The sequence below is a fragment of the Arvicola amphibius genome, chromosome 9 (assembly GCF_903992535.2).
Source record: "Arvicola amphibius chromosome 9, mArvAmp1.2, whole genome shotgun sequence".
In the NCBI taxonomy this organism is placed as follows: Eukaryota; Metazoa; Chordata; class Mammalia; order Rodentia; family Cricetidae; genus Arvicola; species Arvicola amphibius.
This window is the reverse complement of record NC_052055.2, coordinates 32,647,299-32,667,763: the sequence shown is the minus strand read 5'-3', so window position 1 is coordinate 32,667,763 and position 20,465 is coordinate 32,647,299. Positions and strand designations below refer to the sequence as shown.

General features: G+C 52.4%; 1 protein-coding gene across 1 annotated transcript in view; it reads right to left on the bottom strand.

The window, feature by feature from the left end:
- Nucleotides 1–2,680: 2,680 nt before the first annotated feature.
- Nucleotides 2,681–20,465, bottom strand: part of Dennd3 (DENN domain containing 3) — a 50,807-nt gene continuing 33,022 nt past the window's right edge. The window contains exons 14-23 of the mRNA XM_038343314.1: nt 20,179–20,438; nt 18,429–18,599; nt 17,315–17,444; nt 13,550–13,657; nt 11,862–12,001; nt 11,429–11,586; nt 6,985–7,118; nt 5,582–5,697; nt 5,362–5,499; nt 2,681–4,094 (exon numbers count right to left, since the gene is read on the bottom strand). Of these exons, the coding sequence (XP_038199242.1) occupies nt 3,894–4,094; nt 5,362–5,499; nt 5,582–5,697; nt 6,985–7,118; nt 11,429–11,586; nt 11,862–12,001; nt 13,550–13,657; nt 17,315–17,444; nt 18,429–18,599; nt 20,179–20,438 (1,556 nt within the window). The 3' untranslated portion in view covers nt 2,681–3,893. The remainder of the gene's footprint in view (nt 4,095–5,361; nt 5,500–5,581; nt 5,698–6,984; nt 7,119–11,428; nt 11,587–11,861; nt 12,002–13,549; nt 13,658–17,314; nt 17,445–18,428; nt 18,600–20,178; nt 20,439–20,465) is intronic.

The following is a 20,465-nucleotide window of genomic DNA, read 5'->3' as shown; positions in this document are numbered from 1 at the left end:
CTGTCCAGAGTGTCTTGAGTTTTCAGGGTACCAATCTTCTGCCTTCTATTGGTTGTCCTTCTACCCCATGCCGCTCTACACTGCGGCAGTACAGCCAGAATGTCCCCAGTTTTCTGCTGCAGTGTTGTGTCCTGGCCTTACATCCATTTACTGTTTTATAATCCTCTGGTGTGCATGGACAGTGATGTCTGCAAGCTGACAACCACTAGTCTTTCTTAGACATTGTTGTTTTATAACTTTTATTATTTCATGTGGATGGGTGTTTTTGCCTGCTTGAATCTCTGTGTATCATATGCCTGCATGGTGCCCAAAGAGGCCAGAAGAGGGCATCAAATTCCTGGAACTGGAGTTACAGCCAGTTGTGAGCTGCCACATGGGTGGTAGGAACTGAACCTAGATCTTCTGGAAGAGCAGCCAGTGCTTTTAACCACTGAGCCATCTTTTGGGGGGGGCAGTCTCTAATTATAGCTTCAGGTTGATCTCAAGCTCCTGCCAATCCTTCTGCCTCAGCCTCCCCAATGCTAGGATTATAAGCATGGTCCACAACACCTTCCAGTCTAGTCTTTATGTGCTTTCTGTTCCTTCCTAGTGCAATAGCTGAACCTCATGCAGGGTTGCCTAGGAGAGGAGAGAGCAAAGCCCCTGCCTGTTCCCCGTCTTGGGGAAAACAGTGAGTCTTCACTATTGTTGGTCATGTGTGTATCCAGTAGGTGCTCCGTCTATCTAGGAAACCCCCCCCCCCCCCCCCACCGAGCTTGCAGACACTTCAAAACACCATGCCAAGGGCTGAGGGTGTAGCTGAGTTGCTATAGACAGAGCTTTCCTGCCACGAATGTAGCCCTGGACTCCAACTCCAGCACCACATAAACTGAGCGTAGTGGCTTCTAATTAAAGTCTGTGATCAGAGCGTGGTCCTGTAGATTCAAACCTTTCTTAACTCTTTGTGGTCAGAGAGCATGCAGGCTTCAGACCTTCCCTAACTGTTTTGTCCAGTATCTGCTGCAGCTCCCTGAGTTTCCCCTCTGCACTGATGCTGTTGGAGCTCCTACACCCTCGGGTTCCACTCACCACTGAAAGATGCCACAGCCTCCATCTTCAGTCTGGGCTTTGTCCACGTGTTAGTCTTTTTTCATGTCTCTATTAACACAGCCAATCTTACCAAGTCTTATGACTTACGTCCCCTGCCTTCACTTCCTGAGTCCTGGGGTCAGTTTTCAGTGCTCAGTACTGTAGCCAGGACACCCTGATTCTGAGGAGTGAGGGGGAGAGGCACTTTGCTGCGTTTCTGGTCATTCAGGTGTTAGGACCAGACACAAGGGTGGGCCTACACCTGGCAAGCACCAGCCAGAGCATGCTCAGTAAGCGGCAGCCATGTGAGTGTCCATGGCCACTGTAATAAGTGGTCACAGCCAGAGGACTGAGACAACAGAAACCGCTTGCCCATAGCTCTGCATAAGTCTAGAATCAAGGTGCAGCATGGCCGCAGTCCCTCTAAAGCTCCAGCAGACACCTTCCTGCCTCATCCCACTTGGGGCGGCTCCAAGTATCTCCAGGCCTTCAGCTGTCCTTCCTGCCTTTGCCCTATCTTCACATGAGCCCCATGCAGGTGTCACTACCTCAGGACATGGCCAGGGACCACAGTTCAAAAGCCCCAAGAGCACATCTACAAAGACTCCTTCCACATAAGGCTACATGCATGGATCCAGAGGGTTAGGGCGTAGACAGAGCTATTGGAGGGCCACCATTCAACCATCTACCGTAGTTAGCACATCTTCTCTTGCTAGAGAGCCCAGTTCACAGCCCAGGAGGACGTACCTGCTGAGCAGTTCCTGGGTGCCCAGCCATGTGCTGTGTCTTCAACATGACCTTGCCTGTCTCCATTCGCAGCCCTGCTCAAAGGAGCCAGTACTGCTGCACAGCGTTCTGGTCTCTTGGCCAGGTCCCCAGCCAGCGCAAGTCATCCTGGTCCATCAGCCTTGCCCATGATCCAGGCTGCCCCTCTTAATAACACACAAACCCAAGGCTTCCTCAGCCTGATGCATGCCTGGGTCACAACACAACATGGAGGAGCCACATGGCCAAAGGAACCATTCATGTCCAAGGCAGAGAAGAAACAAAGGCATCAAAGTGCACTTGTCTATCTCAGTTATCCCTCACAAGGCTCTTACACAAATACGGAGCCATGTGCTCACTCCAAGCCCCTTGGCCAGTGTCCTATCACTGTTGAAGCTCCTCCTGATGTAAATGACCGTCCCCTAAAGCCTCTGGTGCTTTGTGCCAGTCAGTTGTTCCTTGTGAGACCTTAGAAATTGTTTCCACAAATGAGAGAGGTGAAGTCTTGAGTTGGAACAACCTGATTGGTACTTAGAATGAATGGAGAAGCTAAAAACAGCTTCCCGTGTGTGCCAGGGGCGGTTGGCATGCCTGCCACCCCAGCGCTTGGGTGACTGAGAGTGGAGGTTGGGGCCATCCTGGGCTACAGAATTAGACCTTGTCTCAAAAGTGAAAACGATCCCCTTCAAGACAGCTCCCAAGATGCGAGGGCATGGCTCAGTGCTAGAACCCTTGTCTGGCAGGAAGAGACCTGCTTCCACAGGCCCTGCAAAGAAGAAAAGGAAAACAGCCTTCCAGTTTCGAGACCTCTCTACCAGCTCACAGCAGCTGAATAAAACAAGCAGCATTTATTAACAAAAAGGATTTATTATATTAATCCACACATTGTAAACACCTGGTCACACGTGGACTGGCATTAAATAACTTAGAATCCATTTACGATGGACTTTTACACCAGGCTTCCTGTATTTACAGAGACTGGCTGAGCCTGTGCTCTTGACTGCTGGCCACATTGTCTTTCTGGACATCTGGAGCACCCCTCGAGGAGCACAGACTCTAGGGAGGGGTGTGGCTCCGAGGCATCCTCTGCACAGTGTTCACGGGAGCCACGCCTCAAGGGAAGCAGCAGTTGGTGGCACAGACCCTCCAAGCTTGGACCCACATCTCCGCTCGCAAGAGCTCAAGTACCTCTGGACCCTGGCCTGGCCAGAGACAGACCACTGGCAACCCTTCAGTGACCACCTCTAACGTGGTGCACATGGAGTCCTGAAAACCCGAGTTGGGATCCAGAGGGCTCCAAGCAGAGCTCACAGGAGGATACATGGGGAACAGGTCTTGTCCTCTCTGGGCCCAGCATCCACACAGAACACTTCCAGAATGAAACTGGAGCGGTGTGAAACTGGAGCGGAGTAGACAGCGATCTGCGGTTCAGGAGAGAGGCTCTGTGTGCACGTGCAGGAGACACACAAAATGCAGGTGCATGGTGAGCCAGTGAGGCAGCTCCGCGTGTGTGCGCTTCTGGGACGCGCTTCCTGCCTGCAATTGTTTCTTCTTCATTAAAACTTTAATGCAAAGACCGAGCCACTCAGCTGCCCAGTTTCTGCACAGACAAACCTGAGCAGTACTGTCCCTTTCCTGGCTAGCTCAAGCAGGTTCTGTCAGTGTTCACCTCAGATACTCAGGAGCCTCTCTGGAAGCAGGAAGTCAATGGAACCTGAAAGGTACTGTGGCCGACTGCCACACACCAGCCCTGGCCACGCTTCAGCCAAGTGTTGGCAGAGTAAACAGATGAAGAGCGAGCGAAGAGAGGCCAGGCATGAGGACTGGAGGTCACGGGTGGTACAGCTAAATTGGCAGCTGTGGTGCTGGCTCCCAGTTGTGGATTCTGGAAGATTCTAGGTAATTGAGGTAACTTCACAGTGGAGGTTATCGCTGTAAGATGTAGCTGCTCACCCAAGGTAGCAGTCGGAAGCCAAGGCCCTTGGGAGTAGACGATGAGCCCCAACTGGCCGCGGACGCGACTGGGGGGGGGAGGCGCCCTCTCACAAGGCACGGAGGTCTCACTCCACTTTCCAGATGGCGATCTTGCCCTCCTCGCGGCCCGCTCCACTCAGCACATAGCGGTCCTCAGCGGAGCACAGGGTCTTCACAGTGTCAGCATGTGCCACCAGCTCCTTCTCCACTGTCATCTTCTCCACGTCCATCACAAAGATTTTCCCTCTGGGTCTTCCCTGCGACAGCCCCCTGCCACCCACCCAGATCTGTAGGGAAGAAACAGGGGTACTCCTTGAAGCTGAGTGCTCAGATGCCCCCCAAACTCATGTCCTTCCTGCTGGCCAGGAGGCTGGGCTACCTGGTGGGCCTAGGACAGACCTTCAGGCCTGAAATCCAGGGGACAATGTGCTCATAGCTAACACTGCCCTCTGAACTTGAGACCTGCTGAGGTCAGCCTCCATTATAATTGCGGGAGGACCGCTTGCGTGGTGAGCAAGGGCTGTCTGACCTCAAGGTCACACACTGGAGATCGCTGACTCACCAGCTAAGCTTCTGTGGAATGGGGCACACCCCGTGGTATTTCCTTGCCACGTGTTAGGCAGGGCTGGGACCTGTCACCTCTTTTTTTTTTCCGTTCCAGTTTCTCCCTTTGGGGTTGGGACTGTCTACTCTTGGCCTGTTCCACTACTATATTTTACAGAGGCGGAGGCCCCAGGACAGACCCCATTCATATCCTTATTGCTACATTTGGAATGAGTGTTCTCCAGTACCCCAGCCTGGCTCTCCTAGGACATGCTAAACCCTGCAGAAGGTAGGGCTTTGTGGGAGGTCTGAGGTCAGTGAAGGTGCCCTAAAGGGGACGTAGGATCCCAGTCCCTTCCTGCTGTTTGCTTCCTAGCCAGGACCTCAGCAGTCTCCTCCTACAGGCACTCACCACAGTGTTCCTCACCAGAAGCCCCAAAGCCATGGGTCTGCTGGTCATGAACCAGAAACCCCAAGACAGCTACAGAAACCTTCTTAAGCTCTTTCCGCAGGCCTTTACTGCCTAGTCAGTGACAGAGAGGGCTAGAACTCTGGATGTGGGAAAGCTGTAAACCGGATAGACTGCCATGTTGCATAGTGTCTCCCAGAAACTCACACGCTGTCAGAATGGGAAGTGGTATGGAGATAAGAGTCCTAGGTGGGACGGGGCCAGCCAGGCTTCAGCAAACTGCACCCTTAGGAGACACAGAAGCTGCCCTGGGAGGATTAAGCCAGATGGAAGAGGTGCGGCCACGAGCCAGGATGATCACGCGTGGCCTCAACACCAGAATCTGTGTGAAAGGCAGGTCTCCACTGAGAAGTGGCCACCCTGCCAACCCCTGGGACTGGCACTGACTCGGCCTTCAGCTCTGGTGGGAAGGAAGGCTGTTTGTCATTCCCCAGACTGAGTGCTATGAAGCCTGGGCCCATGACAGCCTGCCTTGTTCCCCCTAAGGAAGGAAGGAGGAGCCCGAGGGGATGTTCTCAGGTGGCTGGACACCCACACCTCACCTGCCTCTTCACTCGGATTATACAGCTAATCTCGGTGCAGTCTGGCACGGGGGTCTTCTGCGGAGGCTGGCCCAGGTCCTTCATGCTCCAGACATACAGATCACTGCACCCTGCGCCGGCCACCCACAACTGCTCCTTCTGGGATAGAAATCACCGTGGGACAATGGCACTGTGACCAAGACAGCCCAAGCCTGGACTTCAGCACACAGGCCTGGAGTACCTCAGGCAGAAGCTGGAAGGCCAGCAAGGGGACTGGTGCCTGGTCGGAGTTCTTGATCTTCAGCTCATGACGATGGAACCCCTGCATTGTCACCACCACGATGCTGCGGCCTGTACCTGTGGGAGGAAGGACCAAGAGGAGGGATGGGCAGAGGAGCATGCTCAAGGAGCAAAGGGTTAGAAGGAGAGACAGACAGAGAACTCAGGAGATACAGGGGTACTATCACCTGGGTCTCCCTAGGCAGGTACTGCCTGCCCAGCTGGGGTCTTTCCTTGCAACCGCCATGAGGCTGGTTTCACAGTTCCTACAAGATGCTCTAACATCTAACAGACAGGGTACTTCCCATTCCATGACTGTCACTTCATGGTGGTCAGGAGCCCAAGCCCAGTCCTGGGAGATGCTCTCAAGCATAGCAAGCAAGAAGAAACCTGGGTGCCAGGACTCACCAGGAATGATAACGCATCCTGGCAAAATAAGTTTTCTTAATTTCCTGGAAGGCCTGCTGACTGCCCAGTGATGTGAGGCCACGCGGGGCCACCCTTAAGAGCACCCAGGCGAGAGGGAGGTGGAGAGGGAAGCTGAGAAGAAAGCAGAGATTAAAATACTCAGTAAGGACAGCAGCAGGCAGGCAAGGAGGGACGAGAGAGCAGGCCAGCAGTCTGTGTGCGGTGACACTCCTGTGACCCCAGCGCTGGAGGTGGAGGCAGGGGGATCACAAGTGTAAGATGAGCCACAGCCACCTAGAGAATGTGAGGCCAGCATGATCTATGTGGGACCCTGGGAGAACAGACGGAGATGGAAACAGGAGGAAGAGACAGAGCAAGGAAGAGCATGCAGAAAGGGTGCCGTTGGAGAGCCCTCATATCTGTTTGTGGGGAGGCCTCACACCACAGGCAACTCCCATACCCCAGGATGTTCTGAAATAGCCTAGAACCCACCCCTCCCATCACCCCTTGGCAAACTGTCAGACTAACTAAGCTCTAGACACTGGGGTTCCAGGAATGGGCTAGGAATGATATAAGTGGCAGTCGCTCAGCCCGGCCAGGCTTGCCTTCAGAGGCAAGTGTGGCACACACGGCAGAAGAGGTTGCAAAGGGCAACCCAGGGTCCCTGGGCAAGGCTAACCTCCCTTATTCCCCCACCCCCTCCCAGCCATAAGCAGGTTACCAAGAAGGAGCTAGGAAGTGGCAGGCACGTAGCAGGATGGCAGCCAACCACCAGCCTGTAGGGAATGGAGAGAAAACCTGGAGAGTGGCAAGCCAAGCTACTAGGGCAGCACGATCGCTAGGAGAGGAGGAACCTTTGAAAATCAAAGCTGGGAATGTCTACAATGAAGGGGAGGGGGCTCAACCCAGAGCAGGATGAGGGCATCATGCTCACTGGCTGACGGCCTGAAAACTTACAACACCACAGGCGGTCACCATGCAGGCTGATGGACATGAGGTCACCGTATGGCAGCTGGAACCGGCTGGTCACTCGCAATGTGCTGACATTCCATGCCAGGACCGTCCCGTCCAGGCTACAGGAGTAGACCTCACTGAAGGATCGAACATACACGTATGCATTTAAGAGGTCAGGTGGCACCATGCACCACTGACAGTGGAGATAATGATAAACCGGTGTGACACACCAGGAACAGAACAGGGTCTTGGGTGTCGGGCTCCCCATTCTAAGCCACTGTGAGCCCGATGGGGTCTCAGAGCAGAACCCCAGTGTCACCATTCACTGCACCACGTCCTAAGCAGAGCTGTCCAACTCAGAAGGACTAGGGAGGGCAGGCTCGCCAGTATCCGGGGTGGCCATCCGCGGTAGCAGTGGGGTATGCAGTGGCCAGTACTACCCGTGACTCCTGCACTGCCCCAGCTCCTGCCATTCTCACGAAAGCACTAAATGTCCAACTGGACCTGGGAGAAGAGAAACACTTCTGGCACTGTTTTAGGGAACAGGGGCTGGCTAGGGGGTAGCATAAAAGACAGGCTAGGCAGACATTGCCAGAACTGGGGCTACTCCACACAGCTAAAGACCCTGCCTTGCTCTTGGGCCTCCCCTGAGGATTGCTCTGTCAGGTCTGACCTAGCTGCAAGGTACTCTTTCATTTTGGTGGTGGCGGGGTGTTGGGAGCAGTGAAACCCCAGATCCTGAATTTCTTGTAATCCCCTGATCTGAGAGCCTACAGCTGCTCTGAGCACGAGACCTTCAGGAGTTCCTGATGGCAGGAGAGTGGTTTCTGGTGGGTTTGGCTGGGGCGTGGCTATCTCTATATAATCTGCCCCTGAACACAATAAAGGGGGCATTCTTGGGGAATTCAAGGATGATCCGTGTCGCTGTCTGTCTGTGTGTCTGTGTATTTTAACCTCCAGCCCTCTTGCCCGAAGCTTGGTAACAGGGTAAAAGTGCACGGCATTTGGAGGTCCCAGCCGAGATTCGGGAACTAGGGAACGCTGAGAGGTTGCCCTCAGAAGGGGAGGGTGGATTGGGGTATATGTGTTAATCCTCATGTCCTTCGCTAGGCTTGGCAGCAAGTGGAAGTCAACTGAGAAAGAGGGGTAAACGAACAGGGTTGTCCCCAGCCGGAGGGGATGTATGTATTGGGAAAAGATAGAATGTGTACAGATAAATGTGTACAGATGTATATGTTGTGTTGTCTTTTGTGTTCTGGACTGGAAAAAGACATTTGATTCTAGGAACTGCTAAGAAAGGTATTTTGACTTTAAAATATGGGCTTAAGAATTTGATGTTTTGGAAAAGAGGTTCTGTTTTTGTCTCCAGACGATGAGAACCTGAGGATTTGAGATTCATGTGGTTTGAATCACCGAGACCTCCTGAAATGTTGCAGTAAATACCCCCAAGAATGCAGCGTCCCAGCTCAGCAGGAAGTAGCCAGACAGATTGATAACGCCCAAATTCCCTAAAAGATTGTTTAAGTGGGGCCCCTTTAGTGGTTTCAGAGCAGCAAGCCTGCTTTCCTGAGTTCCGCTCCACTCCATGCACCAGTTTGGACCCAGAACGAATGCAGCTGGGGCTAGAAGGCAGCTGGAGCAGAGCTTTGCTAGGTGGCTGTGGTGGAAGGCACATTGCCTCAACCCAGTTGGTGCCTAGCCTGGCGGATGCCACAGCTGTGCCTGAAGTATCAGCAAACGCAACAACAAGTGCTGGAGCTGAGACAAGCTGGGGCGCAGACCCCACTGGGCAGCAGCAGGGCAAGGAAAAGGCAGAGGCAGTTCTAGGCTCTGCACGCCCAAGAGTCTGTGGCAGAGCGAATTTAAATCAAGAGACTGCCCTATTGTAGGAGCAGGTGGACTTATGGCTAGTACAACAGATGTCTTGTTCACACTTATCATTCCATTTGTATGACATCTGTTAATATTGCTAATGCCTCTTATGTGGTGAAACAACTTAGTGGTTACTTGAATAACCGTCGAAATGTTAGTTGGCACACCAGATTGTACTGTTTAGCCAAAGGGATGGTTGAATACCATAGCTCAAATGGGAGGTTGGGTCCAGTGGTGACTGGGGACCCTACTGCTGGCAATCTTAACGCCTGTTGCCATGGACATTCATCTTTAAATCCTGTATAAGATCAGACAACCCATGATAATGCAGCATATGGTCACTTAGCTGAAGCAGGATCAGCTGGGCTGCTAGGGAAGCCAAAGAGGTGCACGAGCGAAAAGGTGTCTTCCATACACTCAGCTGACAAGAATGAATGTGCCACGGGGGTATGGCAGCCGGGGTATGTTATTTAGGGGACTGATGAAGGAGCAGTGGTTTCTGACTGCTCCTGGGGCCATGGCAAAGCCATTCCTAAAAGTCCCGAGTCTGATATGATCACACACCTCTGTTCACTTGACGGGAAGAGGGTGTGTGGGAAATATTATGAGGAACCAACAATCTCTGGGATACTTGAATCTACCTGTCTTACAGGCTTAAGTTGCTCTCTTGTGTTCTCTAAAAGCCAGTATTCTCCTGGGGAGATGCTGTCACTCTCTTCTGAGTACAGGTTCAATCAAAGTGACCAAAGGGCTGTGTGGTCAGGAGGGTCTTCTGTTTTATAAAAAATTTAGGGGGGAGATGTTGGGAGCAGTGAGACCCCAGATCCTGAATTTCTTGTAATCCCTTGATCTGAGCACGAGACCTTCAGGAGTTCCTGATGGCAGGAGAGTGGTTTCTGGTGGGTTTGGCTGGGGCGTGGCTATCTCTATATAATCTGCCCCTGAACACAATAAAAGGGGGCATTCTTGGGGAATTCAAGGATGACCCGTGTCGCTGTCTCTCTGTATGTGTCTGTGTATTTTAACCTCCAGCCCCTTGCCCGAATCTCGCGAACTGGGTGCCAGTGCACCAAACGCAGACACGGGGGTGCGGTGCGCAGCAGTGGGGAGTTCGTGGCAGGATTTCTCTGTGTAGCTTTGGAGTCTGTCCCGGAACTTGCACTGTAGACCAAGCTGGCCTCAAACTCACAGAGATCTGCCAACATCTGTCTCCCGAGTGCTGGGATTAAAGACGTGTGCCGCCACCACCTCCCGGCGGAAGTTGGCATTCTTAGGAAAGTAAAGAGTATGACACAAGCTGGTATCATGGGTTGCACTGTGTCCCTGAGAAGTGGCACAGTGGAAGCATGTACCCAGCACCTCAGAATATGACCTGATTTGGAAGTGGAGTCTCTGCAGAGACCCGTAGCCGAGTTGACAATACCATCATTACAGTAGGCCCTGACCTAATAGCACTTGATGTCTTTACAAATGGGAAACCTGAGCCCAGAGATGGCCACACACTGTGAAGGCTGTGGTACGACGAGGTTGGACTAATGCATCTATGAGCCAGGAGGTACCAAGGCAACCGTCATATCTGGGGAGGCAAGATGAAGCTTCCCACCCCACTGCTGCGGCTTTCTGTCAAGGTGGTTTTGGGAGACCAGTAAACAGGGAGACTGTCCATCCAGATGTGACATGGACAAGTGAGCCAGGAAACAGTGGCCTTGAGGCAGGGACCTCCCTGGACTTTCCCAAACCTGCCTCTGGATGCTGGCTCCACTGGTGGGTGAGTAGGTGAGGGGCGCTTCAACTTGAGGTCCATCCCCCAGCTCCCACCAATGTCCTGGGTAGCATCTATACCCTCCCTGAACCCTCACACTGGCTAGGATAATCTGAGAGTTTTCTGGGTCAAATCTCTCCCAAGGTGGTTTGGCCTTAGAATTGGGGGCCACAGAGTCAGGAACCCCTGGGTGAAAGGTTTCTCTGTGACGGGAGAACTCTTGCCTGTTCACCCTCCAGTGAGGCCAGCCCAGAGCTTTCTGCCACGCATGGTTTGGCAGAGAGGGTGAAGCCCCTTGAAGCAAGCTGGATGGGTTTGAAAATGAAGGTGAACAGGGCTCCAGACCCTCCCAGGACACGTGCAACACTAGCTACAGATTCAGTGGGGGGGGGGGGAAGTGCCCCCATCAGCCTGCAGAGAGCTGGCCTTCTGGTGACTCTCGGGGCCTGAGGGAGCCATGTCCCACAATGGCATTTTAGAGATCGTCTCTCCTACAAAGCCAGATTTCTGATGTCTGGAAAACAAGAAAACCAGCCACAACCAGCACTTCCTGGGCGCACCCTTTCCAGTTTTGGCCAAAAGCATGGGCTGGTCTAAGTAATCTTAGCTGTGAGGCCGAGAGCCGGTGGCCACCATGCTGGTTTTGTTGTCTCAAGGCTCCTTTGTCTTTGCACACAAGCAGAAGCAGAGCACACATGTCTCCTGCCGACTCTCCTTCCCGACACTTCTTGCCTGGCGAGGCCCAGGACCCCTTACCTCCCACACCCCTAGAAGCCAAGCTCTTCCCTTTCCTACCCCAACAGGCCCTGGTACCTGGGCTTCTTCCCACTGTGCACCACCAAGCCAGTGACCGCTGCACGGTGGTCCGTGAGCTGTTTGTTGCAGGACATGCTGTGGACATTGATGATGTAGATGACGGAGTCCTCGGAGCCCACCCACACCTGGCTGTGCTCTGCCATCACCATACAGTTCTAAAGGAAGCCAAGACAGAAGGGTGGGGTGAGCCCTGACATTTCTAATGGGTCTGGATCACCAGAGAGGCACCGAGAGCAATGATCTGGGGGTAAAGACAAGTTTGAGCAGGTGGCTGGATTTGCAGTAATGAAGATGGATAGTAGGAATGGCCAATCGAGCCATCAGGGCCTCTGCAGATGGCGTGTCATCAGGGGTTCTCAGTGATGCTAGGGGACACGCTGTCTGGTGAATCACTTTGAACATCACACTGGGTTAAGGGCGCTGCACTCACCACTTTGGAGGCACCCACTTTAAAGCGATGCTGGTGGATGGTCCAGGAGGAAGCATCAAACACAACCACTTTGCCTTCATTCAGGGCACACCACAACTTGGGGTGTGCATCTTCAACCTTCTCTGCAGGGTCAAGGCGCCCTGAAGAGGAAAGTAGCCCCAAAACTTTTCAGTCAGATCAGTAGCAGTAGGAGGGGCTGCCTCCTACCACTCAGCTGTGCTGCAGACAGCCACAGAATACCAGTGCAGGGCCAAGTGCAGCGATGTGGAGATGGCAGAGTGCCATCCTCCCTGGAGAGTTTGGGGTCCTGTGAGCTCCTGGAAGGGACAGACTGAACTGTGTGGAGTGGGGATGTACTGTTGCACCAGGACCCACAGGTAAGCAGGCAGCGTGAGGGAAACCAAGATACGGTGTGCCCACCGATTTCCACATCTACCCACAGTGTGGAGCAGGGTGCCTTTGCCTATTATCTATTTATTTAGTTGGTATCTATTTATTTAGGGTTTTTAAGATGGAGTTTCATATAGCTCAGACTGGCCTTGAACTTGTGATTATCCTCCTGCCTCAGCTTCCTGGACGCTGATATTATAGATTTGCACCAGCACGTCCAGCCTGGCATAAATTGTAATTCATTTGAGCCCTCTGAGGGATGTTTCTCTTTGTTGAGATGAGGGTTTGCTTTGTTCCCCAGGCTAGTGTTGTCCTACCCTAGCTTCTGGTGCAGCGAGGACTACAGGCCAATGTCACTGTGTCCAGCCTGACTCTAGAGTGTGGCTCTCCTGGCCTTGCCCTAACTGGTCACAAGGCCGATGGGTGTCAGAGCTAGGGTGGCCTCTTTCATGAGGTATGTGTCTCTTGGCAATACTGGAACACCTGGTTCTCCCTCGGGGAGTTGTGCTCTGGATGGCTGGATGGGAGCCCCCTCATGATGTCATGCCATGGAACACACTTGCCAGCACAGTCCCTGAGCTCCAACTCTGATGTGTGTGTGTGTGTGTGTGTGTGTGTGTGTGTGTGTGTGTGTAGAGCACACTTAAGTGGAAGTTCGGGGACTACTTTGGGGAGTCAGTTTCTCCTTCCACTATGTGGGTTCCAGGGATCAAACTCAGGTTCTCAGGGTTGTTGGCAGGCAAACACCCTCACCCAGTTAGCCACCTAACCAGCCCAGAAACCCTTAATGTAGTCAAATGCATGAGTCCTTCGGTAACCAGGTCTGGTCATGCCTGTGCTGTTGGGTGTGCTGGTCCACTAGCCTGTAAGTGCCTTTTTTCATCTCGACTTCCATTCACTTGGAATTGATGTGGTGACTGGCTGAAGTGGGCAGGGCTCCAGCTTCCAGTACGGAGCTAGGCTGTCCCACTACCCCACGGTTTACAACCATTCACCTCCTCAACCAAAGACAAGAGCTGAGGGCACACAATACCTGAATTGCTGCATACTGCAGAGGGCAGGGAATGAGCATTCTGGGTCCCTAAAACTACGTTGTTGCCCAAGTATAGGGTGCCGCAAGGCCGAGTGGGCAGAGTGGTCAAGACAGCTTTGCCCTGTGGCTCAGGATTCTGTCCTACAGTCAAAAATAAAACACCCTCCCTGCTTCTAGCACAGGGCTTTCCCTTCACTGCTGCCAGGGTGACCTCCAACCCAAATCTAAGTTCATCGCAACCAGGAGCAGTGAGAGGTTGCCTTACCTGGAGTATACAGCAAGACGTCAACAGCTTGGGGAGCGGTCTCTCCTGCTGAAGGGTTAATCTTGTGTTTTAGGGTCTCCGAGGTTGTCTTTGGGACTGCCACGGGTGCTGAAACACAAGCACGTGAGTCGGGTCACCAGACTCGGAAAGTAGGACAGCAGTGACTCACAAGCTCTCCCACTAGGTTAAAAACAACACATGCGGCCTGAAGGGGGCGCTGTTGAAAGTCAGCGTTAGGGATAGTACCATCCAAGATGCCCTCTGGCCTCATCCCTGATGGGGAGCAGGACCAAGAAGGCAGCTGCTACACATGTTCTCCTGGTTGAAGGGAACGCCATTGTGTATATGTCACATTTTCTTTTAACATTTTGCGTGTGACGCGTACACCTTAGAACACATGTGGAGATCAGAAAACAATAGGAGTCAGTCTCTCCTTCAACCATGTCGGCAGGCTTGGCAACACACGCCTTTACATAGCGAGCCATCTTTCCAGCCCTGGGTCACATCTTCCTTACCCATTCATCTGTCTGGCTCCATGACTAAGACTCCGCATATGATGCCAGGATAAACATGGGTGACCCTTGCATCTCTTCCTGCACAATCAAACTCTTGTTCCTAGGTGATGCAAACACCACCTTCCCTGGGGGTTTCTGGGACTACCTGCCAGGGTGAGGGACTCTCCTGCTAACCCTGAGTTACCTCCTAGCCTCCAGCCCCCATGAGTCACCTGCACTGCAGTGGGGACGATGCCTTGGGGACTTGCTGATGGCTTCTCCCCCCACCCTCCCTTTCTCATTAACCCACACATCTGATGTGATTGCTATTGTCCTCATTTCTCAAAACAAATAACAGCTCTGAGCTCCAGCAGCGCAGGATGCGACGATGGGACCCTCTGCCACTGCCATTCCACCTGCTGCCTGGGGCTCTCCTTTCATTTTGTGTATTTTTAAACCTTCCATCACAAGCGCTCCCAGTGCTTCTGCATCAAGCCTGTCGTGTCTCGAGTCTTCACTTTGCTAAGCCACGCACTAGAAGGTATTTCTGGATCTCTTAAACCAGGGCTAGGAGCTCAGCGTGCTGTGACCTGAGCTCAGATGGCGTCTCCTGGGCCACAGGGAACAAGGTGATGATGACAGAGCGGGTGCTGGGCGTTCCCATGGCAACTCTGTAAACTGTTTACAGAGGAGCTAGAAAGCGGGTCCATAAACTGCTGGAAGCGAGAAGGCCTGCGTTTAGAGTTATATAAACAGCTGAAGTGCAGTGTTTATTTGATTTTATTCCCATCTGAGGAAAAGAGCAGTTGTGTCGAGACCCAGGACCGGCAGACAGAGCTCCTGGAGGCTCCGTGGGTCTCCAGGCAACGTGGAGCACCTGAGCCTCCTGGCTGCTGTCCCAGATCAGGCAGGAGCAGGTTCTATGGCCAGGAAGTGTCAGGGCCACACAGACAGGGACAGATGTTACCAAGGGCAAGATGAAGGTATGCCAAGGTGAGTAAGCACACAGCCTGGGGTGTTTTCTAATTCCTGGACAGCTATTTTTAAAACCTGACTCCACACCCAGGAGCGACGATGACAGGAACGTGCGCAGGCCTTCACAGCCGCCTTCGCCAGGCGGAAGGCAGATGGAACCTCGGTGTCCACTACAGAAGACGAGCTATAGGAAGTGCACCGCTGTCAAGCGACACAGTTAGAGCCATTAGAGGAAGGACTGGGAGGCGGCTCGGTGTGTTACGTGCTTGCTGTACAAGAATGAGGACCCATGGAAAGCAGGGTGCAAGTGTGTGGCTCTGCAATCCCAGTATTCCTATGGACAGACAGAGAGCAAAGACAGGAGACCCTCCCCCTCCCCCCAACATACAGCTAGCCTAACACACACAGCAGCAAACAACAAAACAACAAAAACAGCAAACAACAAAAATGAGACAACCCCCCCCACCTGAAGCAAAGTGGAAGGTGAGGACCGACACCTGAGGTTGTCCTCCAACCTGCGTACACACCCCGTGGCATTCACACACACACACACACACACACACACACACACAGAGAGAGAGAGAGAGAGAGAGAGAGAGAGAGAGAGAGAGAGAGAGAGAGAGAGATAGAAGCGCACCACACACATCATACAAAATACAGTTTCCTTAAAGGAGTGAAGTGGCGGCACAAGCTGGCTCATGAAGGAACCGAGACACTGGACTAGGAGAAAGGATGGACTCAGGAGGGCTTCCAAGTGTGGGAAACACCCAGGATAGATGAGATCACAGAGAGAGCGAACAAATGGCCCCACCGGGAGCCCAGAGATGATGCTAAGCAGGTGTGGGGATTCCTCCTGCAGAGTGGGTCTCAGAGCCATCACAAGGAGGGTGTCACCACTCTGCAAATGCCACACGTTAAAGGGTCCAGGAGGAGAGGGACAGCTCAGCATCAATAGGACCTGAATGGTATCTGCAGACAGTCCTGCTTCATCCGTCTGTGTCCCGAGCTGAACTTCCTATTGTTTAACTTCACACTTTCTGTGGCCTCGATAGGTTTCCTATCTACGGGTCTCAAAGCAGGAAGCTGCAGGACATTTAAAATGAAAACAAAGCAGAAGCCCAGAAGGCGCAAGACATATTCTTAACCTACTGGTCCTAGACTTGAAATATGGACCTCTGTATGGCTTCAGAATGGGAGAGCCAAACAGAAATGAGCAGGAAAGATGCTGGAGATTTCTGTTCCAAGAAACTGGCCACAGTAAAGATAAGGAGATGCTGGGCACTGAGGCACAGTAATGCCAGCACCTGGGAGGTGGAGGCAGGAGGATCAGAGTTTAAAGTCATCTTCAGGTACAGAGTCAGGTCAAGACCAGCCTGAGCTACACAAGACTGGTGCTTAGTCCATCCAGCAGCAGACCAACCAGGTGCAGAGAAGCCATGGATGTCTGGCAGGTGTGGACCCGACACATCCCCAACATTGACCAGAAAGGCTATCAGTAACTCAGTAGCCTTCCAGACATTTCTCATCTGCTGAGCCAGCCTGGAAACTCTGCAGTTGGTCAGGACATGCAGTGTAGGTGTAAAATGGAACACCACCCAGGACAGAAACAAGGAGCCAGTGTGTGACAAGGAGGAGCCACATGGTCCAGGGTTCAGTGACAATGAAAGCCATCATGTGATTTTAAAAAAAATCCTAAAAACATCTATAATCCTAACACTCACTGGGGCAGGAGGATTGTAAATTCAAGGCCTGCCTGGGCTATATACTGAGTTCCAGGGTAGCCTATGCTAGAATCCACCCCTGTCTCACACAAACAATAAAAAAGCAAACAAGGGAACAATAGTGGAACTCAAAGTAGGAACGTAGGACCGGTGAGATTGCTTAGTGTTTAGGCACTTTGCCCCCAGGCTTGCTAGTGAGTTCTATCCTGGAGACCCACACTGTGTTAGGAAGAGAAGTGACTCTGACCTTCACACACATGATGTGGCCTGTGTGTCCACACATCACACACACACACACACACACACACACACACACACACACCAAAAACACACCCTCCAAATCAACAAAATAGAGTTGGGTGTGTAATGCCAGCATTCAGGAGACGGGGGCAAGAGGATCATGAGTTGCATTCAGGTGGTCTACACAGCAAGACCCTATCCCCCAAAAGTAAGCAAAAATAGAAGAGAGAGCAAGGAAGTTTGGTGGGTTCTAACTGATAGAGCCAGCCAGAAGAAAAGCCCGAGGCAAATGCTTACGAGATCCAGAGGCATGGCCTTGCGCACACAGAACTCACTTTCGTTCTTCATCTTGTCAAAGTAGGCCAGCTTGGAGGCGGCGTGAACGGCGCTGGAGGATTGCAGCGTGCCAACCACGGCATCCATGAGCAAGACATTGGTCAGTGCTTGCTGGACATACTGCGGGTCCTAGGGCAGAAGTGGGCATGTGTCAGCCCCGTCCACTCACTGGAGGGCCAGTGGGTGAGGAGCTGGGAGTTGGGGTCGCGTCATCTTTTGCTCAGAGTTACAATAAACCCTGATTGTTGACTCCGGGAGCCAGCGCATTTTCTTCTCTAAATGAGGCAGGCAGGATCTCATGCCTCCTCGCCCCTGCCCCTGCCAACCACACTAAGAGAGCAGCGCTGTGACTGTACCCAGTGACAGGTGGGAGAACAGTCAGGCCATGGGTTTTTGCCATTGCATAGCTAATCTGCATAGCACAGGGGGTGTAGAACCAAATGGCTGGGCCAGAGATCATGGAATACAGAACCTTTAGAGAGGTCAGAGTCCACTCCCAATCCATGACAGGAATAACCCATTACAAGTGGGGGCCCACCCGCGCCACTAGCCAGCCTGTTCCTTCTAAGACGTTTCTGGTGACTAGTGGGGCTACAAGTCTCCACATACCCTGATTACCAGTTCCTCTGTGTGAGTGCTCTGATGATGGCCTCCGTCCATTGTTTTGGTTAGGTTATGTAATTGTTCAAGACATGGTCTTGCTCTATAGTCCAGGGTGGCCTCAAACTCCAGGCCTTCCTAGCTTAGCCTCCTGAGTACTGGGATAATGGACGCATGCTCCCATACCTGGCTTGCTTGACACATGTTTTCTTGGCATTTAGATGATGCACACACACCCCAACCCTCCCCACCATTCACTGGGAAGACACCAGAACCGAGGGTGCACCAAGGGAAACTGAGGCAATGTGGGCTGCATCCTTCATGGGCTCCTCCTCACACCAACCTCAAACGCCACGTGGCCTCAAGTGAGGTCACAGAGCCACAGCAGCTTCTGTGTCCCTTCAGATAGTAGAACTCCCCTGCCCAGTGATGCCAGGCCTGAGCGGTGAGCTCTCGGTGCCCCCTGCAGGACCTGGTGCCACCCGTGCCCACAGGACCGCCCCCGCCTCAGACCTTGTGGTCGTCTGCCAGCTTCTTCCCGGCCCACATCTCCTTCACCATCAGGTGCCACAGGTCACATTCGGACTTCAGGTTAGCCTCAAAGACTTCCTTCTTGGCCACCGTCTTGATCTTTAAGGTGGGTATCTTCAGGAGGAGAAAGACCACTGTGGTGTTTTTGACTTCCTACGGGAGGACGAGAACATGACGTCGCAGAGAAGAAGCCTGGGTTGGTAGCAGGAGGGAAGGGGCAGTCTCAAGGCATGGAGGACAAGTTTGGCCATGATGTTGGGCACGTGGGCACCTTACAGCCCTTTGCTTTCCCAGGGGACTTCTGGAGCGAGCCAGGGACGTCAGCTGCAGGCCTTGTGGGCATCTCAGTGGTCACTGGTCTTGGCCCTTCTTCCTGCTGTGACCTCAGTAGCTGAGAACATGACACCCCCACCCCACCTCTCCTAGGCCTCGAGTGTTGGACAGTAATTGTTAAATATAAGGTACGAAATAAGCCTGTCAGGGTTCCAATTCAGACCTGGTTTTTTTTTCTTGCCTTTTTTGTTTCTTTGTTTTTGTTGGTGGTAGTTTGCTTTGTTTTTTTGAGGCAGAATTTCTCTGACCTGGAACTCCCTCTGTAGACCAGACTGGCCTTGAAATCAGGGATCCACCTGCCTCTGTCTCCCAAGCACTGGGATTAAAGGTGTATGCTGCCACCACCCAGCTCTTTCTTTCTTTTTTTGAGACAGGGTCTCACTCTGTTGCCCACACTAGCCTAGAATGTGCGGAACTCCTGCCTCTGAGTCCTGAGTGCTGGGATTAATGACACACACCAGTACACTAGTACTCAGACCTCCTCCTCTGGAGTAATGTAGCATGGCCAGCCATGGCAGCATACGCCTTTCATCCCAACACTCCAGGTAGTTGTCTGTGAGCACTACATAGTTCAGGACAGCCAAGGTTACACAGAGAGACCTGCTCTCAAAAAACCAACCAACTAGGTTGTAGAGATGACTTAGGTTAAGATCACTTAACTTTCAGAGGTCTTGAGTTCAATTTCCAGCAACCACATGGTGGTTCTGGCGCCCTCTTCTGGTGTGAAGGCAAACATGCAGGCAGTACACTGTGATGTAATAAATAAATCTTAAAAAAAAAAAAAAAAAAAAAAAAAAAAAGCTGGGCCGTGGTGGCACACTCCTTTAATCCCAGCACTCAGGAGGCAGAGGCAGGCAGATCTTTGTGGGTTCAAGGCCAGCCTGGTCTACAAAGCGAGTTCTAGGACAGGCTCTAAAGCTACACAGAGAAACCCTGTTTCAGAAAACAAACAAACAAACAAATAAATAAAAAAAATGTGCCCAGGTGTGTGGTAGAATATGCCTATAATCCCAACATTCTGGTGGCTGAGACAGGAAGATTGCAAGTTCAAAGTCAGCATGAGCTACATAGCAAGACCCTATCTCAAAAAGCAAATAAACTATGTAAACTAATAAGAAGCATGGACCCAGAAACCCCAGTAGGCACTGTGGGACACACCATAGACACACTGGGAAACAGTGGCTACCGGTGGGCAGCATGTAGCCATCTCGCTGAGAGGAATTCATTCCTAACCTCCCATCTTTGGGAGACAGTCATAGCCAGCCTTACCTTGCACCTCTATACATGGTCACTGCAGTGGAATCAGGTGAGGACTACCACCCCAAGGTGCTAAAGGTAACCGGGGGCACACAGCCTGGGGAATGGTTGCATCCTGCACTTGAAATCATGGCAGCCTCACCTCTATGTTCCTGAAAGTGGCGATCTCCACGTAGTCCGGCCTCCCCTCGGGGAGCAGGAACAGGCGTTTCTGAGTCATGGCGATCTTGCCAACGCCGCGGTTGGTCTTCACGGAGCTCGACAGCTTATACACACACTCGTTCTTATCCAGATGGTCCATCAGCAGTGCAGGCAGGCTGACCTCTTGTGCCTCTGCTTCCGTCTCCTTCCAGCAGGTGTAGAAGTCTCTGAATGTTTCAGGGTCAATCTGTTTTTCGTGTCCTGGATTTAACAAGAGAGAGTTCATAG